This window comes from Anser brachyrhynchus (assembly GCF_964034855.1).
Source record: "Anser brachyrhynchus genome assembly, chromosome: 12".
Lineage (NCBI taxonomy): Eukaryota > Metazoa > Chordata > Aves > Anseriformes > Anatidae > Anser > Anser brachyrhynchus.
Genome location: NC_137707.1, coordinates 6,909,391 through 6,930,127, shown reverse-complemented (window position 1 = coordinate 6,930,127; position 20,737 = coordinate 6,909,391). Strand labels below are relative to the sequence as shown.

Genomic DNA, 20,737 nt, shown 5'->3' with positions numbered 1-20,737 from the left:
AATTTTAATAACAATATAACTATATAATACATGCATATACATTCATATGCCCCTTATCAATGACATTCTTCTGCCTTTCCTTAACACAGACTATAGCCATGAAGTCACTGTTTATTTGTAGCTCAGACAACACTCCCAATGCAGTAAAAACTCAGAAATAAAGTCAGTGGGAGGGATTTTCTGCAATCCTTTTCTGAAACAAGACTAAATGGGACTTTAGGACTGGGTCCAGTTCAAAACAGATCAAACAGTATGGTGCCTAAAGGAGACAAAGATTTGCATGGTCCAATGTATGGTTTATGAAAATGTGAGTAACATGGAATCAAATTTGCCTCAATTAATGACTTCAAGGATTTATAAAAGTAATCTACATAACAGAGATCATCTCCTAATAAAGATGGAAAAGCATACATATTACACTTGCGGATATTTTTAGGTGACATCTTCAGATAGGAGGCTGCCTAGAATGTGCGATGTGTTCCAAAGTTACCCTATACACAGATTAAGTATGCCAAAAATGACACAGTATAGGGAATAACAGAGCATTTAATTAAAAGGCAGAGCAACTGTTCAAAGTTGGGTGTTACAGATCGTATCTGATATGCACACTATTTATTTCTTCACTGTAATTTCAGCTCCAAACACCATTAGACTGCTGGAACTTGCAAATGATGATGCTATCAATAACTAGCCCCTCCAAAGTGATTTAAAACTAATAATCTCACCCATACTGTTGATTTTAACAAAACTACACTAAGTGCTGTTTGAGGCAAATAACACAATGAGAATCAATAAACAAATGTGAAACCTATACATATCTTTTTTGGGAGTAAATAAATTATTTTTTAAATTATTTTAATTCCTAGAACCAGTTATATAAAGCTGTAGGACTGATATGCGGGGAATCAGTAAGGATGATATTACAGCACAAAGTGTTCTGTTGTGGCATCATCCTGACAGGGCTCTCTAGAGCACCAAAATGCTTTCAGGACAGCTAAATTACACAGTGTTCAAAAGCCCAGGAGAGGGCTAAGCGAGCAAAAGGAAACATACAAACGTGCCTGGGAGCCTCCCCCTTTTTTCTTCTTTTTTTTCTCCACAAAAGCTTATAAAGGTAATAAATGTTTGTAAGAGTTCCTCAGCAGTGCTGCTGTTTACCTTCATTTTGTCACCTGTGAATAAGTAAAGGAGAGTGTCTGTGCTCAAACTGTATTACTGTTTGCATGTATGTTTTTTGTTTGTGTCTTTTCAAAGAAGCAGTTTGTTGAGGAGAGTCTCCAGATTTTTGAACCCGATTTGCTACCTGTTAGAAAGGAGTGTATTATGCTAGAAATTAGAACAGCATGTCTTTTCACAACATGGGGAGTTCACTTGTATAAGGTAGGAAAAACAATACAGAATTCATAAAAGGAAGGTAATGCTAATTGCATAAAAATAGGGGCCAAATAGTCTCAAGGCATTAATTATTCCCAAATAGTACTACTAATTAACGTATCAATGACAAATGTGGATATACTTATTAATCCATTTCAAAGTGCATTCCTGCATCATCTCAAGTTTTATCAGCCATGATCTGAAAAGCTTCTGTAAGATTACAAAGACATAGAGAAAAATCTTCTTTCGTTAACAAGCCCTTCCTCACCACCCCCTGCCAAGAAAACATTGAACTAGTTGAATTAATAAAATGTACCCAATCTGGTAAGAACATTCTGTAACGTGTTGTACACAAGCTGCCTTTAGCTCATTTTGTTAGTAGGATTAATTTTTAAAAATCTAAGACTTTCATGCTAATCCTAGATAATCCTGCAGTTTGGTACATTAAAAATAATCAGATTACAGTGAATGTCAATGTCATTTGATCTTGAATGATGTAGAGCATGGTACTGGAACTACTGCCCTCTCTTTCTACAGAAGGATGACCTGAGTTCGCCATGTCTCAACAGCTGCAGATGTCTGCTTCGAGTCACCTTTAAAAATGTGGCTTTGTTTATTCAAATAATGATTTTGATGGCAAGTCAATGTACAAATGTCGTGTAAGAAATCGGTATACAAAACTGCCTTCTACATATATACCACTGAATACCACCTGCTACAAGCAGATTTGCAGATTTGTGGTCTCAATTAAAAAAATGCTATCCTACCTAGTCCTTCCAGCTCATTTAATTCATGTGCTTCCTTTTTGCGTCTCCCTCATTCTCCACAATCTTTACTCTGATTGGTTGCAAGAGGACTAATGCCTATTTTATTTCTGGTTAATCTAATTAAGTAAGAACCTGGGACTGTGATGTCAGTGTATTAATAGAAGGAAGTAATGCTTCCTGTAGTAAGGACAGCAATTCTGACCCCTTTAGAAGCAGGTCAAAAATAAAGTAAGACAAGCTGCAATAATAACACCAACTCGTTCTCTGATAATATAGCTTCAAGTAAGATTATGGCTCTTGGACTGCAGGTAAGAAAATATAACATGTTCATATTTGGTTATCTGATTGAGGGGAGCTTTGGGGATGGGGGGAGGTTGGTTTCAGCAAAAATAGTAAAAAATAGTAAAACTTTGGAAATATTGACTAATGAAATGCTTTGTTTCTGGTACTTGCTCAGGAGAAAATCTGGCTTTAGGAACAGATGACCTCAATTGTTTACATACTGACGACATTATGTATTTGACTTTAATGTATCTATATTTATATGCTTTCATTCTGCGCTAATAAAACCGTACTTGATTATGAATCTCACTGTATATAATTGCTGTAGTTTTTTTCCCACTTTAAGACTAAGAAATCTACCTACATCAGTAACTGAACAGCAAATGAGAATGAATCCTACTTAAACAACTAATTCCCAAGGTGTAATCTCATGATTTAAAAATTCATATTGACTTTGTTATGGGTTAGTAGACTACTTCATTATAAGGGGCTGCTGCTGTATTATTTAGCATGTGCCACAATACAAATGCTTTTATGAGCCTGTAAGGTATATGCAGCATGTTGCTATGGTGATGTGGTGCTCACACTGATGCAATCCTTAACGTTCTGCTTATGAACTTTCAGTAGTTTTTTTCAGTACTAGTTTTTTTCTTTTTAATAAATCTTTGCACATAGCAGCAAACAAGATACTAATGTAGTAGTTCTTATTTTCTTAAAATAGTCTTAATGAGCAAAGCTATTAACTAAATAAAAGGTACTCAGCTGTGCTGTTGGGGTAAATATAAGTAACCATCACTATGCATACCTGTATGCCTCAAAATTATTGTTGTTCAATAGTTATGCTGACATGGACAAAGCTCAGTCCTCACTTGAGCTGTACCAGTTCCGATGTTTCTCATTGGCTGTACTAGGAAGCTAAATACACTGGCAGCAAGGTCGAACTTCAGCTTGCTGTGCAAACAGAACCCCAAGTTAAAACTACAGAAGCAAATTGTAAGGCTGAAGAACATTAAATAAGGTGAAAAGTATCAAGATTGGGGGACGTAGGGGTGTTCCTCAAAGCACGTGTACTGTGCTCCTTGCATGTAAGCTGCAGTTATGCAGCATGAAATAAAGACAGGAATCTTGGGGGGGTTGGGGGGAAAGCAGCATTTTAAAACTGCTTATTGTGTTACAGATTATTCTGAGAGGTGCTTTTACGGTACTCCAAATAAAAATGATGCTTATATATTCTAGTTGTCTTAAATAAATAAACAGTCTGTACTATCAGAGACTGGAAAGGCTTTTTTTCCTGTATGGCTCTGTCTTTCCTCTTAGCTATTTCCTTTTCACTTTCAGATAAAAGATGAAGACAGTGGCTATAATAAAAACCTATTTTGCATTCCTAAGCATTATGAAGAAGACTTAGAAAGAGTTTTCATTCCTCGTGGACTCATCCTGGACAGGTATGAGTGTAAGAAAGAGCAGTGATAGTTATGCCAACGATTAGTTTCCCTCCAAATGAAGAGACCATTGACCTACTCTGCATTGCCCATGAGAAACATGGAAACCCCGCAGTTCTAACACTGAAGTTCTGCTCTGGAGTTTAATACAAGAGGCATTTCATGGAGAGGATTCCTTTACAACCCTGGTGAAGTCTCCATATCATCTCAAATATCTTTAAGCTTTCGTGTTCTTTGTTGTTTAGATGTACAGTTTAAATCAACAACATCAACAGTGTGTCAAATGGAGTAGGTGTCGTCTTGTTACCTGCACGTTTCTAACTAAATTTTCAATGTCTTAATTGGCCACAGTTTGCTGGCTATTTAAAAAAAAAAAAAAATCAGAATTTTAACTTGGGCATTGTTTAATATATGGACAAATAAAAATAAACAAAACATTTTACAGGAATTGTTTTCTTTTTTCCCCCCAGGACAGAACGCTTGGCTAGAGATATCATGCAAGATATGGGAAACCACCACATTGTTGCACTCTGTGTCCTTAAAGGAGGCTACAGATTCTTTGCTGATTTGTTGGACCATATAAAAGCACTAAATCAAAATGGTGATAAATCTGTCCCCATTACTGTGGATTTTGTGAGAATAAAAAGCTACTGTGTAAGCAAGCTTCTTTTTCCTTGGAAAATTGATTCTCCCTATCTATTAACATCTTGAATACTAGTAGTTTACATGAAAACTCCAGGAAAATTGAGTTTATGCATGTAACCTGTTCAAAACAACTTAGTTGCTTTTCAGTATGTAATAAACTGATTTACTGATCTGCCCAAATGATCAGAGGGATATTGTATATTCACTGGAATTAAAATATAGCAGAACACTTAATGTGACAAAGTCAATGCTGGGTCACCAATGTCCTCTTCTCCAGCCTAAAGTTTCCATACAGGTTCTATTCTCTTTAACATGGCACCCTTTGGTGAAAGGGAGAATAAGCATCAGGGCCTTGCTTATTGTCTCCATCCTTATTACTTCCTGTTCCTACAGATGATGTTGAAGAGATTTGTTTTTGTAATTTGAATGTTGGGGAAGAGGTATGTTTTGCCTGAGCCAACTACAGTAAAGCAATGACTTGTGGTATATTTTCTATTTTATTTTCTTCCCTCTTTGAAGGCTCAAGTGCTGTGTACTGAACAAAATTTATCACATGCTGAATACAACAAATTACAATACCCTAAAAATAGTTCATAGAATTCTAAAACAAATCCTTGGTAAAAAAAGTAGCTGAAAGCAATGGTGTCTATTCCAGGAATATGGATGTCATCTTGTTCAGAAGTGCTCCATTCAAACATGTCTGCACTGATGCTTCACACACTTGTCCTGTTCTCAACTACTTAACAGCTGTTTTACTGAAGGAGTGCCGCGTACAGTTGCAAGTGTCATTTGTCAGGTGAACAGCCAGAGCAGTACACTATTCATAGAAATACAAGGTAATGCTTTGAGCATATTTTGTGTGAGTTCTCCCCTCTCCTTTCTCCTAGAAGGATACATGTACAGAAAAAATCAGTATTGTTGGAGAAGAACTGTCTACACTAAATGGGAAGGTATGAACTAGGATCTTCAGCTTTTCAGAGGAAAGAGCAGTTCTTATGTATCTTTCATCAAGTCCACCTTTAAGATGTTGGTACTACATATTTACAGCCGTTTAAAACTTCACACTTGTTAAAACAGTAATTCCCACTCAGTGGAAACTTAACATGATTAGTACTGAATGTTTCTAAAGATCCTGTTCTGTTTTATACCACAACCTCCAAAAAAGAACCATCTTAAACTGACTCATGCAATATGTTCTCAGAATGTTATTGCTATACATAAATATTATATAAAACCTAGTATAAGTGGCTTTCTCACAATCCTTTAAGTTTCTTTAAACATTTTCCAAAAGTCTTGTGAATAAGCACTAAATCTAAGTTGTTACGTGACAAGCTCCTTTGAAAACTGATTGCACTATCAGCTTCAGTTACAAGTAAGTTGTAAATGCTTTTTGGCTGTTTAATTCACTGAAATGATGCAATGTAACTCTTTCATTTTCCATTTTCTTTCTCTCTCCACGTGATCTAGAATGTGTTAGTAGTAGAGGTGAGTACAGAACTTGAAGTTTTTTTTGGGGGCGTGGGGTAATTTTTTTTTTAACCTATTTTGCAAGTTAATGCTTGCTGCACATAAAACACTTAATCATATGTCAATTAAAGTATGCATATCATGTTACTGTGCTGCCAATGCTGCTGCTCTTTATGTTTCAAATTAATCCACTGATAGTATGCTTTTTCTTTCAGACTAGGACGATAAATTACTTTTTTTTTTCTTTGAGGATATTATTAAGACTGGTAGAACAATGAAGGCACTACTTTCAAAACTAAAAGACAATGAACCAAAGATGGTAAAAGTCGTAAGGTATAATGACATATCCATTTACTAATGTATGATAATAAGATACGGAAAAGTCACTCAGGTGAATTGTCAGGGTATGCTGGTGTGTGGGTTTGTTTTCCTTTTTTTTTTTTTTTTTTAGATTTGGGGGAAGTAGCAGTAAAAGCAGGAAACAATCCTTATAACAGCTGGTGAAAAACAAAACATTAAACTGGGACGCTTACACATACACTACTCTGTTCATTGTTAAAATCAATAACAAGGGCTTCACAGCTTTTTTGCTTAGTCCACGAAGTCTGATTCTCTCTTTCTTATCTTTGAAAGAAAGCTCAGCTCTTTCCATAGACTCCCTAACACCTTCTCAGCTGCCTCAATACTAGAATGACAACATTCAAGACTTTTTTTTCCCCCCTTGATATCCTTAGATATGTGAGTCTGCAGAATCTAAGTGTTTGAGAACAGTTGCAAAATGCAACCAGCATTCTAGAGCTTTTAGAGCAGATATCTAAAAGATAATTGTCTAAAAGACAATTCCCAAATAATTCTTCTCACAAGTAATCATGGTGCTTTGGAAACATGCTTCTTGGGTTTTATGTATCAGTTATGCTCCTCCTAGTAACTGTCCAGGAGGTTCCCAGTATTTTCAGAAATGCCCAGGAAAATCAAGGATAAATATGACTTTGTGGCAGAAATTATAGTGTCATAGCGTCAACTGACAGCTTGCCTTTTTGCTTCCCTCCCTCACCACTAAAATCTTTACATACCACTTGAACATATCTATCTGTACTATCCTAGTTTGCTGACACATTGCTACAAAAAAAAATAAAATACAGAATTTGAAAGAATGAACCTAGATCAGAGCCTTAATTTATTGTTTCATTATAAGGCTGAAAGGAACTTGTAATCTGTTAAATTTAAATAATGTTTGTTTTTTTTTTAACTGCACAATTGTAGATGTTTATTGGGATGGGTGGGGAGAAGTGAAGTATACAGCTTGGAATAAGACGTCTTAAAACCATAACCTTCTCTCCTCTTTCTTACAGCTTGCTCATCAAAAGGATATACCGAAGTCCAGGCTATAGACCAGACTGTAAATATTGCATTTTTTGGCTGTCCAAAATAAGATTCCATCTTTTCATTTCATGCCACTTTTCATGAATGAAAATTCATGCATGTTTCAGGAAGGCAAGAAGAAATGGGGAAAAAACACATAAATGCCTTAAAGCTGACAGCTAACTGTCCCCTGCTGAAACCTTGTGATAACTTTTTTGGTGTTTGTTTTGAATGTAGTTTTAGTTACTTATTGCTAGATACCAGAAAGAGAATCAAACATTAACTTTGAACTAACTTTTAACTAATGAATTGTTTGGCTTTGATCCTAGAAGGCATTTGTTTTGACTCTGGTTGAAACTCAACTTGTTTTCAAAGTGAAAAATGAATTGCAGTGCATCCATTTTTACAGAAGTAGAATCTTCTTCATTGTCTGTCTCTTCTCCCAGGACTGCCTCCTAAGTAGGTTTTAAATTATGTATTTTAGGAAAAAAAATCTTTAAATGTAACAGTAACTGATGATATAGAGTCTAACCTTTCTCATCAATTTACAGTTTTGATTCTTAGTGTTAAGTGTGCTAAGTACCTTGAAAGCAAGATGAAATGTTTGTTAGGTATTACACTTATATAGCAGAAGCATATGTTGAATACAAACTGTGTGTTTAAAACCTATTTACACCACCTAAGTATAAAGAGTTGCATTTTGTTACAGACATAGGCTTTGAAATTCCAGATAAGTTTGTGGTTGGATATGCTCTTGACTATAACGAATACTTCAGAGATCTAAATGTAAGTACACAGAAGGGTGCTTTGACTGTTATGTACGTGAGTGTTAGCACAGATAACTAGCAGAAAATATTAGTTTCCACTAAGAGATTCTGGTCAATTAATAAAACTTCAAATCTGACTTGATGCCTCCATTAAAAGGGTGACAACATTATTAATATGCCAAGATGGCAGTTTAATGTAAACGCATGATAACTTGTTCATGCCTTACCTTTTTATGCAACTATTCTACAAGTCTTGTGGCCCAGCCTTCCTGTAGAGTATTTTGAATCCTCCGAGATGGTTTTCAGCATATAATCTGCTAGCCCCATCTGAAAAGAAAGTAACTTGTAATTTGGTTTTGATTTCATGTTTCTATTAGAAAAGAGCAGCATAAGATTTCACTAGTAAAAATTTTTAAATGGTAGTAGACTGGACTGTGTGTGAAGGTGTTTCCCACACTGTAAAGTATGTGCCTCAAGACCTTTTTCCTTTGTTCCATTATAGTCTCCCTATGCTGCACTGAGTAGTAAACAGACCCTGACAGAAAGAGTTGATCTTTTTTTTTTCCCCTTCCTACTGTTCAAAAGCATCTTCATAAATATGGCTAAGTGGAAAAGTGTCTCACTTGAAAGTCTTTAAGAAAAAAACAGTTCTGTAGAAGACACATAACAAATCTGCATTATTGTAAAGCAGTGTGGAGAAGGGCATGATAGATGAACAAAACTGGTCTCTTCCAGAATAAACAATTTCTCTGTGAATTAGATGAAATTTGAAGCCATATTAACACTTCAATTTTACAGCAAGTAGTAAAGTTGCAACCAAACTCGCAAAGCGTAATGTCTTAATTCCAATATTAGAACACAACCAGAAATAAAACTGAAAATAATTCTTGTGTTTACTTCAAAGGTACAGATTAATTGAAGTTGTACACTTTTTTTTTTTTTAGCACATCTGCATTCTGAAAGAGAGAGCCAAAGAGAAATATAAAAGCTAGTAATGTCAGACTTCTGGAGTAACAGTGTGTGGATGAATATGGTAACCTACTACTCATGCCTGTTTCACTGAAGAACTGCATGTTCCTAAGGATACTCCTCTGTATATTTTTCCTATAATGATATGTGAAACAGCTTAAGAAACATGAATGCTTAAGTTTCAGTGAAACCTTAACAAAATGTTGGCCGTAAAATAGATATTATATTCCATTGGAATCATAGGAAATAGAGCCAGGACATGCACATGTGTATATAATTACGTCTGGGTTTTTATTTACTATAATAAGTAACACATCATGCATACTGTATAAAAACTGTAGTTACTTAAAATATATACACCTGGATAACACTGGAAAAAGTAACCATCAAGGTAATTAAAGTGAGATTAGTACTTAAACATTCCATGTCAGCTTATGTGCTGTTTGTTTTTATTGTTTGCAGAGGGAAGAGGTCTCACGTTCCTCACACTATTGTGACCTTAGTTGAAATTCAGGAAACAAATTATTAGCTGTTAAGACTGGTGATAAACCATTATCGCATGAAAATACTTCAGCGAGCCACCTGTTTGCTCCTAATGAGAACTGGCAGTTATACTGCCCAGACACTGCAACAACGTTGAGATGCTCTCTGACACCGCATTGTTTCTTTCCTACAGTAAACGATTGGAACAGGCTGGGAGACCTTATTTCTTTGCTTTTGTGTACCTAAGCACTAAGCTAGCAGTCTGTGCTTAAGAGGTTTTGCTGATGCCCCTCAGCTTTTAGCAAAGCCCTAGGCTACAGCTAAGAAGCCTGACGGGTCAGTGGTGCTTTCAAGGGGCTCCTGAGGGCTGGGGACTGTCATGTGTCACATTACCACCTCCTTACACCTGGCAGAGGAGAAAACCAGCGCCCTTACCCAAAGCACGGAAGGGGGGCGGCACCGCCTTCTCCCCTCTGAAAGAGGGTGGAGGCGCTGTCCGGCGGGGCATGACGCCGAGCCTCCCCCGGCTTTCTGCTTTTCCCAGCGGGAGCGTACGGGTGTCAGCTGCCCATGCCCGGGGAAGTACACGCCTGGGAAGCTGTCGTCGCCCGCCCCGGCCGTGACCCTCCGTGCAGCCGCCCGGCCGAGCCCCGCCATCAGCGCCCCCCTCCGGCCACAAAATGGCCGTCCGCCCCTGAGGTAAATCCCAATTTGCCGCTCGGCCTGCCCTCTGCCAATCAGAAGGCGGAGCCCGGCGGGCGCGCGCGCTGATTGGAGGGAGCGGCCGTCGGTCAGTGGGGAAGGGCGGGGAGAAGGAAAGGGAAAAGGCCGCTGTCGGGGGGGCAGACAAAATGGCGGCTGCGGAGACGGAGGAGGAGGCGGAGGGGAGGTAGCGGCCCTCCGCGGCCCGGCCCCGGCGAGGGGGGTGCCGCAGCCCGAAGGATGGGAGCGGCGGGCTGAGGGGGGCTCCCTGGGCCTGCTGAGAGGGGAAGGTGCCGGCTGCGAGTCGGTGTCGCAACCTCCGGGCTTGCCCCGGGGCGCCGCAGCGTGTGTGTGTTTGCTTCCAGAGAATGCCCGAAAGGGGAGGCGAGGCGCCGCCTGAGGGAGCTGGATGTGGCCGACAAGTTCTCCCGCTTGCCGCTGCCCAAAGCCTCGGTGCTGCTGCCGCTGGTGGTGCGGGCCGGGCGGCTGTGCTTGCTGCTCACCATGCGGGCCCCGCAGGTGTGTGTCCGTGCTCTGCCCTCCCTGTAGGTGGAAGGCACCCATGGGTGCCCTGGGGACAGCCCCCGGTCGGTGGGGTGGTGGCAGATGGCTTCCAGGTCAGAAAAAGAGGGGGTTATGCTGTTTGTTGTGGCTTAAGTGAGAAAACTGAATGATACGCGGTTCTTAACAATGCGACTTTTGAATCTGCATTTAATATTTAATTAATAGTAATAAATAATATTTGATAGTACTCTCTTCTTTTAGATAGGAAAGGCAGCACTTTGTGTCTCCCATCACTCTTTTGCCAGCATTTTATCTTTAAAAGCCCTCTTGGTGTTTTGATTTTTGCTGAAAATTTGATGCTTTTGGTCATGCATAGAGAATTTAAAACCCTAATAGTTACAGTTGCTTAGTTGATTTAAAAAATGTGTGTAAATGGGCTTTTTTCTGGCCTTTGATGAACAAACCCATTAATAGAATGTATGTAAAGGTATGGTATTTAAGTATGTATGTTCTTTTAACTTGTGTTAACAACTTGACCAGTGAAATTGATTCATCTGTCAATCTCTTATGCAAGCAAGATGAAAAACATTCAAAACTTTCAAGTATTCAGAAAGTATAGCACGAACTACATGATGCTATGCAAATGAGTGTATATGTATTTCTTATAGTGAGAGTTTGTGGGTTAGTTGCATATAGGCCTAACATGAGCAAAAATAAACATTTTTCTGTGTAGCTCTTGATAAGGCACACTTCTTCTGATCTTCATAAGACTTACCACCCTATCTAGCACTTTGGGGATGCTAAATCAGGCATAAGGTGGTTCTGTAGTAGGAATCATTGCAGATCCGCAAGGTGAAACAAACTGGTTACATTTAACGGTAGTACTCTTTTAAATTCTAGCTGAGAAGATCACCGGGGGAAGTGTGTTTCCCAGGAGGTAAAAGTGAAGAAAATGATAAAGATGAAATTGATACTGCTCTCCGAGAAGCCAAGGAAGAAGTGGGACTCCCGCCAGAGAAGGTGGAAGTCATCTGTAGGCTTGTGCCTGGAATCGATAAAGTAAGCAATAAGCTGTGTAAGTCAGCATGTCGTTGGAAAGTAAGCTTAGGGTACTTTGCTTTTGTAAGGTTGATAATGATCTTTTCAAACCTGTAACTAAATAACTGCTGCTGCTTAAAGTATACAGCCTTTGTAGCCAGCAGAGGAGGGGAAGAGATTTTTCTCTCTGTTTGGCATTTGTCAGGTCATGTTTGCTCCTATGTGGACTCCAAACGTGAATACCAGAAGGACATTGGTAAACTGGTGAGAGCCTAGCAAAGAGCAATGGAGATGCTAAAAGGGGCTGGAGCAAATAGAATAGGAAGAAAGGCCGAGAGAAGTGGGTTTGCTCAGCTTCAAGTTGGTGGTGAATCCAGTTGCTGTCTCTAACAGTTATAGAGATGATCCTAGAGTTGTCTTGAGACAATGGACACAAGGAGCAACAAATGACATTTAAATTAGATGAAAAGAAAACATTGTTCACTATGAGGTTATCCAAACACTGGAACAGATTGCCCTCATAGGCTCTATAATCTCTGTTTTAGGAGATATGTCTTAGGGCCTTGTCTGGATGAGTTCTGCTAAGCTGCTTGATATAACGTCAAAACTATCTGGTTCAACATCCTCCTCAAAGCAGGATTAATTTAGGCTGAAAGGGACCTTTTCAGGTTATGTAGCCTGTGATTCTGTATTGTATGGAAATCTAGCAAGGAGACTTCTATTCTGCAGGTGCCACTGGAATATAAGTCATTGTAAATGAACAGGTTGCCCATTTCAGTAGCAATATTCAGTGTTGGTGGAATCAGTTTTCTGGTAGTGCAGAGCAGATATTGTTTCAAAAGACTTCATTTTTGTTCTCCAGGTAAGTTTCTCTTTATAGCTTCAATTTAGCCACTTGAGGGGCTAAATTGCATTCCAGTTAAAAATGTTTCATAGGTTTCCTGCGCTCATTTTGTAATATTTGAAACTTTTTAAAATAAAGAACTTTTGCTTGGTACATACTGAGTGTGTTTTCTGTTGTGTGTTTTTTTGTTGTTGTTCTTTCAGATGAATTACTTGGTAACACCAGTTGTAGGATTTATAGAGGATACATTCCAGGCCACTCCTAATCCAGATGAAGTGAGTGATGTTTTTGTCATGCCATTGGAGTATTTCATCAAGCCCTTAAATTACATGACCTTGCCTTATAAAACCTCATCTGGTTACTTAACCTGGATGCACTGCTTTACATATCATGACCATGAACGCAATAAGTCATTCAAGATATGGGGACTAACTGCACATTTTGCTGTATTTCTTGCCCTTGTGGTTTTTAGAACAAAACCTACCTTTGAGGTTGATTATGATCTTGACAACTTAATTTCATCTGCTGAGAGTAAGTTTATGAATTTATATGCATCTTTAAATGAAAAGAAGAAGAGTAATCTATGACAAACTGGTGTGACAATTAATCTGTACTGAAGGAGGAAAAGGGGTTTGGTTTATTCTCTTTGTATCTGTTATGTGATTGAATTTCACATTTGCACTTATGCTGAATTGGGAACATAGTAAAGTTTATTTTTAAATAGAATTCTTAAGTTGTCAAACCCTAACTAGATTCATATAATTGTATCTGTTTTAGAATTGTCAAATGTGCACAGTATTTTTAATGGACTTGGCATACAGATTCGAAAGGTCTAGTTTAATTACTGCCTTTGCCTGTGATCCAAGACTGACTTTCTATGTTTTGTTCTTCTAGTTAATGAGATAACACTATTTTTTTAATTTGTCTGTGTGAATTAAAATATAAAAACTCTGGTATCTGTCTGTCTATTACTGTGTGATGTACTACATATGGGTAACAACTCATACAGTCTTGTTTGGTATCTTTACAAGGAAGTGATACAAAATCACTTACAAAATGCATAATAAAACTTTAAAGAGTGGCAGGTGCTTTCATAATTTATTTGGTTTGGTTGGGGTTGTGGAGGTAAGGAGAAGATTTAATGAACTCAATATTTTTCAAGGAAGTTTTCTGGGCTATGAAAAGCTTAGTATACAGACAACAGTACTGAACTTTCTTCCACAGCATCCAGTTACCATCGTTCACTCAGCTACTAGAAGGCAGTTGTCTTAAGGAGAAAAGAGTGGCATTCAGTACTCATGAAAACTAAAATGCTCATCTGTAGTTGAATCTTTACTAGTAACCCCGGCAGTTTCAGATGGGTAGTGTTTTTTGCACTGTGAATCTTTGTTTCCTCATTGCTAGTGAACTAAAAGCTTATTTGTGGTGGTCATGATACTGTTGATAAAGGGTTAAGTTTTTAAAAGCACAAGTGGTTTTGGCTGGATTTGAGATGTAGTTTGGAAATAAACGGGTTACCAGTCTTTATTACATGCTGATCTTTGACTAACGGGTGAAATCGCTGGAGAAGTAGTAGCCATACTTAGGAAGAACGTTATTTATTTATTTATTTATTTCTCACTATAGTGAATTTCACTTGTGAAATTGTGTAAACATTTTAAAAAAAAAAAGTTCATCATTATTTGTACCCTCAGTGTTTTCTCTCATTGCTAGTATATGCAGGAAAAGTAACTAATTAAAATAAGAACATTGTTAATTAAAATGGAGCAAGTTAATTGGACCTTTGCTTATTAAACAAAACAGGTACCAAGAGATGTAATTACTAAATTACCATCCTCCTCTGTTCCCAGCAGACTTTTTATTTAATCTCCCATGGCACAGAAATTGTACTAATGGTACAAATTCAGACCTGATTTTTTTCTCTTTCCTGAAACATTAATGAAACATTGTGTGGAACTATAAGGGCAAGAACAATAGTTACAGCTGTTAGGACTTCCAGCAAATGGAAGTCCTCTTGATATTTAGTATCATATCAAACATTTGAGCTAATTGAAAAAAGAGCTTGTAGAGGTCCACACAACCAAACATCCTTGAGTGATTTGCAGGAAAGCCAGTGGGGTCTCATGCTTTATGTTTTTGCCTCCTACGTAATTTTACTGACATTAATTTTGAAATTTGGGAAGTTCTTAATTATAAAATACAATTGATTCCTTAGAGACCCATCTGGCATTTGAGTGCCCAAAAAACTCCCCAAAAAGAATAGAAGGAAGTTAAACTGATAGTTATTACAACTGCAATTCCTCAAGTCACCCTTCGTCTAATGGGAGATTTTTTTCTTGGGCACTCTTTGAATAATATTCTGCCGCAGTTCTTGAAGCAGAAATGAGAGGGTGACTGCAACCCTTGTAACTAATCCATGTCCTATTCATACCCTCTTTCCTTTAAGAGGTGGAGAGTGGAGAGTGTCCGAAGTTGAGCATCATAAAGTCTGTGATTCAGGCATTTCTCAAGTATGAAAGAACTGAAAGTATGTCTCTCTTCCTCATCCTGGCTGAGTGCTCAGTGTAGCTGAATACCACGTTAAAGGGCTGTTGCATCTACTGTGCACCTAATGTTTATAAGGGAGAGTATGACTGCTTAGTGAGAGATCAAACTAATGAAAACGTGGATTCTCTGGGGAGATCAATCTTTCATGGGGCCTGGGGCTGCAGGAAAGATGTACAAACTGAAAAGGGAAAAGGTCTAGTAAATACATTGTTCTGAGAATTTCCTAGTAGAAAATGCTCTACTCTGCTTTGAAATGGTTCACAACCCAGGGCAATTAATTCTCCATTGTATTATAAACAAAATTTTAAGCACCTTGAAAAGCAGGGCCTTTATTTTTCTGTACACCAAGTGCCTTGCAGTTCCACACTGCGATGTTAGAATGCTTAAGTTCCCTTTCAAATCTACCTTTATATCATGTAATAAAGCACTTTTCAAGAGCTCTGTGTCCCATTGTTCTGTATAACTGGTCTTGTAATATAGCTGAAAATTATTAAAACAGATACGTATCTACTTCTATTTTGAATGTAGTGTTTAAAGGACTCCTTCATTTTGAATTACTGATTGCAAATGCATTTGTCTTGTTTAAGTATGGTATGTTAATATAGCTTCCAATCTGAAAAGGTGTTTTATATGTATATATTTACTCTCTGTGCTTATTCTCATAAGCAAATAACTAAGGTCATTGCTCAATTGAAAAAAAAGATGTTAAAAATATATTCCAGAGCACACTCTCTAATTATGCATAAGTAATGCTAGCATGACAGTAAAATGAGTGCAAAGGCTTGTATCAGAACAAGAAAATTACTGATTAAAAAAACCCCAAAAAACTAAAAATAAGTAGATGCAGTTTAATGAGTTGTTAGTCATTCTTTTAGTTGATATGCAGTGATTCAGCATTTAACATTTCTATATAAGTTTGAGTGCTCAAATAATCAGACTTTTGATATGACTTCTATGTGAACATTTAACATTTATATATACTTGATATGTAAATTGGTATTTAACAGTTACAACCATAATGAAGAACTTCTAATCTAAATGACTTAAGGGATAAAATACATATATTAGGTTACATTACTTCTGTGTGGAGAAAAACAAAATGTTTGAGAAGTTCAGTGCATGCAGTTTAATTAAAATGCCTGTCATATACATTGCTAGAGTTCATACCTGGTTAAGGCCGTTACACTTAGATGCGAATATAACTATTAAAGAAAGATTACTTATATTCAGCGTATGCCTAAGTCATATAAATAGAAACAACAGAAAATCTGGAAATGGTTGTTTTTCAAGAAAAGCTCATGTGAGTGCTTACATGTCAATATCTATGTGAGGTACCTACAGTACTTCTTTTTTTTAGTGGGTTGCCATAGCAATGCAGCTTTCGCAACAGTACATGTTAAACCATCTCCAGTTGGAAAAAAAGAAACAAATCATAGAAAAAAGGGTCATTAGGTAATTCCTTCTTCCCTCTAATCTTATTACTTCCCAAAATCTAATCTAAGAAATGAGAAAGATAGAAAAGGGAATCACATTTGTTCCTGATTCCTTGCTGAAGCTACAATTTTGTAGCCAGAATGTTCACTTAGTGTATGAGATTCTGAGTTTCAACATAAGTTTCTGTATTTTATGGACCAAAATGGACAACTAAATAGTAAAAGGAATGTTCTATGATGATAATTAGACTTACCGTACTGTATGGTTGCCTGTTTCATTGTACTTCGGATTTAGGTTAGGTTCTGTTTGCTTTTCAGAATAAAAAATGTGCTAGGAAGGAAAATATGCATGTGATAATGAAACACTAATGGAGAATAATCATCCTGTTTGTCAGAACCTGATGCAGCAGAACTGGCTAGTGATTGACTAATTTTTTGGGGACACGCTTACCTCTTCTCATCCTGAATTCTGTGATCCTTGAGACTATCCAGTCATGACTTTAGACTGTCCAGCCATAAGTTTATTGACATATGTCTTTCCAGTCTATTATAAACCACATTTGGACACACGGTATTTAAGATATACCCAAACAATTCATCCTACATCTGCTTCTGTCTTTGTTTGCTAGCACAGCTGCTTTAAAATCTTTGTGTAGCTGTTCCTAATAAAGAGCTGGCATCCCCTTTTATGTCTATAGTAAAATCCAGAACTAATAGCAAACGAACACAGGAACTGTTCATCAGAGGAAAGCTAAATTTGTCTTTGAGATCATAATGCTCCTCCAGAGTCCCTGCAAGAGTCTGATACCCAGTTATTGAACTGAATATGAATAATCCTAGACAGAGAACTCTGTATATGTTTGAAGGTTTAAGGATGTAGTGATGTAAATGTATATTCAAACAGATTTGTAACTGAACCAAACACCTGTAGGCTTGACAAGCAGGACATTTAAATAGTGTTGATTTTATTCTTCATTTAAAGAGAGTGAATGAAAGGGTTTTTAGAATTTTAATCACTGCAGATCTGTAGTTGGCATAAATCACAATAATTTCATTGACTTTAGCGCAATTGTACCAAATTGCACGCTCTGAGGCTTTAGTTTGTACAGCATATCTACTTTAACTGATAAAATATAATTGGGATAATATACATTATCTCGTAACTTTCAGTTCATTATTTTCTTTCTTAACACTGGCAGAACAGGTGCTGTCAGCAATTCCACATAAAAAGTTAGTCTTAGATAACCCTGTTTGTTTTGGATGCATTAAAACAGTTGTTTTTAAAATACTAGAGTGCCAATCTAAGTCCAAGAACAACATATTTTTAGATCATGTACTGATTCACAGATGTTTATGGGAAACAAACTGAGTAAAATGAGATTTCTATAGTTCAGTGCCAGGCTTCATTGCTAAAAATGGAAGTTATACAGAATTCGTTATTTTTGACTTTTGGCTACTGACCATTAAATTAGAAATGCAGTAACTGATGAATTGATAACAAATGTAAATAAAGGTTTGCAAAATCTTGGAAAACTGGGAACACTATTTAACAGAAATGAAGTTATGTTAAACACCTAGTATCAAATTGTTCTTTACTTGAGGAAAAGAAAATAGGTACATGTAGTGGCATACATTCTCTACAATCATCAGGCACGAAAGGGCTAACAAGGCAGCAAATCAGACTGATTGAGACCTTGTATCTCTGAGAACTTGATAACCTGACAAAGCTCTAGAAGGCTGCAAGAAGACCAAGAAGAAAAGATGATTTGGAGGTAAAAGCCCAAGAGCCTGTGACTTAGTAATTCAGTCCGGTGAAAGGAAACAGCAAGGGGCTAGTCTAGCTATGATTAGATCTCCCTTCCCGAAAAAGTCCAAAGAATTCGTAAGATGCTAATGGTAGGAAAGTGATGTGTGTCTGGAGAAAAGGGATGAGGGCCAGCATCTCAGCGTACCACCACGAGAGGGTGCCACTTCCCAGGTGCTGCAGAGCAAGCCTGGCTCAGCCTCCGGCCAGCACAGGTAAGCCTCGGTTAGGAGCTGCCATAAAAATCGCCTTAGACTGGCTCTTGGGGCCTGTGGGGCTGCCTGATACAAAGGTACTGAAACGATGTGATTTGAAGCTATTTGGAATGGGACTACATTCGTTTATCTCCTCAGCATCACGACTGAGCACACAACTTCCTTTCTGTATGGCTCACGTTATGACACGTAGAGCAGTGTCAACTCTGTTTACTAAATAATTTTCCCTGAATTTGTTCTAACATGCTAGAAATAACAATACTCTTCCCATTCATTCAAACTGTACATCAATGGCTGAGCTAACATGAAGATACACTATAAGCCTGGTTTCATGCTTTTCTTCCAGACTGAATAGCGGATCTCTAATATCCATAGCCTACCTCATTCACTCTGTCTTTTTATTCCATTATAAGGCTGTTTAGTGAATCCATGGAAATGCATAATTGATTTTCCTAAGCCGTAGAAATGAACAGTAAAGAACACTCTACTAAGAAAAAAGTGTCAAGTGGAAAAATAAAAAAATAAAAATGTTTGGCCTGAAAATTGTCTTCCAAATACATTCCTGTTACATAAAACTATAATAGTGATTTCAATTATTTGAATTTGCTTTTGTATTCGCTCTAGCTTTGACTAAAAAATAACTGATCACCACACTCATTTGTGTACTACATTGCTCTGAAATTAAAAGCATCAGTCAAATATTCTAGTAACACTTTATTGAATAGCATTGTTTGTTAGTTTGTAAACCGAGAAGAATCTATCTTATTTTTAACAAAATACATATAATTATATATTTGATTTGTTTTCTCGTTAGGTTTTGTATATTCTGCCATTAAAACATGACATTTATTTCTTTTTCTATGACTTTGTGAAAAATCACCTCATTTCCAAGCTTGTTTTCTCTCATCTTTTGTTTATTTTGGTTATTAAGGATATAAAACACCACTGGCCTAAACTTTTATAGAAACTTCACAACCAGTTCCACTTTTCAACCTCTAAATCAAATTCTGTTTACAAGCCCTCCTTCTGAAGTTTAACTTCCACTGTGATTGCAGCTTCTTAAGGCCTACATCAGCGTTCAGAGGCCCTGCTTAAGATACAAGCACATTTCTGTTGAGCCAGAACACCGTAGAAGTGTTTGCTCTTGAAGCTTGCTCATTAAGAAATGTTAATTTCAGAAAGCGACTGGCACCGGACGAGTTCCTCAGCTACATCCACAGAGGCAGAAATGCAGCTGTGTACATTCTGTTGGCTATTTTGCACTTGGCAACTGTGCAGCCTACGGCCTGCTTTTTGTAAATATTAAATATTTCATTTACTTATTAAACATTAAGCAGGACAGACAGATGGTTCACGATTTTGTATGGGGGGCCGTCATATGGTTCCTGGAGCTGTATTGAGCTCAGGGTATAAAGACATTTCAGTCACATTTAGGCACTGTGAGTCAGATCTGCAGCTGGTGGAAATTAGTGCAGTTTGAGATACTCATGATTCGTGTACTGTGCGAAGCTGTCCCTTAGAAAGTAGTCATGCTAAATTCTAGCTTTATTCAGTACAAAAAATGTGCTTTGTTCAACAGCTTCAAGTTTTCCTTGCTTTCAGTGAGACTGATCAGATACATAGGACCAGAGCTCTTACTAAATTGGTAATCCAAATCCAAGTGCCTGTCAGAGTGAGTCCCATTACACTTGAACAGAGGTCAGTCTGTCAGTGACCAGAGACTAAGAGTCCTGGGCTACCTTGCAAAGGCAGAGAAAGCAGAGGAACACTGAATTGCCTCACACAAACCTGGGCAGAAAAACTCATCCTTTTCACAATTTCTCGTAACATTTCTGAAATTCTTCAGAATAGTTGTCAGTCTTTTATTTCTATTCTACATAATTAAACCTTCTCTGGCCTGAACTCCTTCAGTTTGACACTTTCTATTGACTTTCAGGTGTATATGTCTGAGAACTACAGACTGAATCCTTAGGCTTCAAGCTTTCACAGTAGTACAATGGGATGACACACCTTAAAAAACAGTCATAACATGTCTGTTCTCCTAAAGTGAGTAAGTAATCTTAAGTAAATGCTAACTTTATCCATCATTCTC

At 37.5% G+C, this 20,737-nt stretch overlaps 2 protein-coding genes and 1 long non-coding RNA gene across 7 annotated transcripts; 2 read left to right on the top strand and 1 right to left on the bottom strand.

Annotated features, from left to right (window-relative positions):
• The first annotated feature begins 1,746 nt into the window (after nt 1-1,746).
• Nucleotides 1,747-9,904, top strand: LOC308176582 (hypoxanthine-guanine phosphoribosyltransferase-like). Of its 4 annotated transcripts, XM_080552548.1 has the most exons (10): nt 1,747-2,449; nt 3,762-3,868; nt 4,336-4,519; nt 5,398-5,460; nt 5,978-5,995; nt 6,228-6,310; nt 7,330-7,376; nt 8,049-8,125; nt 9,051-9,139; nt 9,538-9,580. In XM_080552548.1, the coding sequence occupies exons 1-9, from the start codon at nt 2,432-2,434 to the stop codon at nt 9,096-9,098; spliced, it is 645 nt and encodes a 214-aa protein (XP_080408674.1). In that variant the 5' UTR covers nt 1,747-2,431; the 3' UTR covers nt 9,099-9,139; nt 9,538-9,580. The 4 variants fall into 4 exon arrangements, with proteins under 4 accessions (XP_080408674.1, XP_080408673.1, XP_080408672.1 ...); XM_080552547.1 differs by lacking the exon at nt 9,538-9,580 and having other exon boundaries at nt 9,051-9,516; XM_080552549.1 differs by lacking the exon at nt 9,051-9,139 and having other exon boundaries at nt 2,179-2,449; nt 9,538-9,904.
• Nucleotides 9,905-9,922: 18 nt separating this feature from the next.
• NUDT7 (nudix hydrolase 7) lies at nt 9,923-13,597 on the top strand. 2 transcript variants are annotated; one of them, XM_080552536.1, is made up of 4 exons: nt 9,923-10,257; nt 10,626-10,779; nt 11,665-11,823; nt 12,850-13,597. In XM_080552536.1, exons 1-4 carry the CDS (start codon nt 9,938-9,940, stop codon nt 13,231-13,233), a joined length of 1,017 nt encoding a protein of 338 aa, XP_080408662.1. In that variant the 5' UTR covers nt 9,923-9,937; the 3' UTR covers nt 13,234-13,597. The 2 variants fall into 2 exon arrangements, with proteins under 2 accessions (XP_080408662.1, XP_080408663.1); XM_080552537.1 differs by lacking the exon at nt 9,923-10,257 and adding an exon at nt 10,341-10,447.
• On the bottom strand, nt 13,035-20,516 carry LOC308176586. The gene is made up of 2 exons (XR_013938423.1): nt 14,301-20,516; nt 13,035-13,976 (listed from the first exon to the last, which is right to left on the bottom strand). It is a non-coding gene; the product is annotated as an uncharacterized lncRNA (long non-coding RNA).
• Nucleotides 20,517-20,737: the final 221 nt, after the last annotated feature.

Bases quoted from the DNA above. Each gene is read 5' to 3' on its own strand.
- LOC308176582 (XM_080552546.1), top strand. The intron at 3,869-4,335 runs GTATGAGTGTAA...TTTTCCCCCCAG, and splicing joins CGTGGACTCATCCTGGACAG to GACAGAACGCTTGGCTAGAG. The intron at 4,520-5,397 runs GTAAGCAAGCTT...CCTTTCTCCTAG, and splicing joins TGAGAATAAAAAGCTACTGT to AAGGATACATGTACAGAAAA.
- NUDT7 (XM_080552536.1), top strand. From the start codon at position 9,938: ATGTGTCACATTACCACCTCCTTACACCTGGCAGAGGAGAAAACCAGC. The intron at 10,258-10,625 runs GTAAATCCCAAT...GTTTGCTTCCAG, and splicing joins AATGGCCGTCCGCCCCTGAG to AGAATGCCCGAAAGGGGAGG. The intron at 10,780-11,664 runs GTGTGTGTCCGT...TTTAAATTCTAG, and splicing joins TCACCATGCGGGCCCCGCAG to CTGAGAAGATCACCGGGGGA.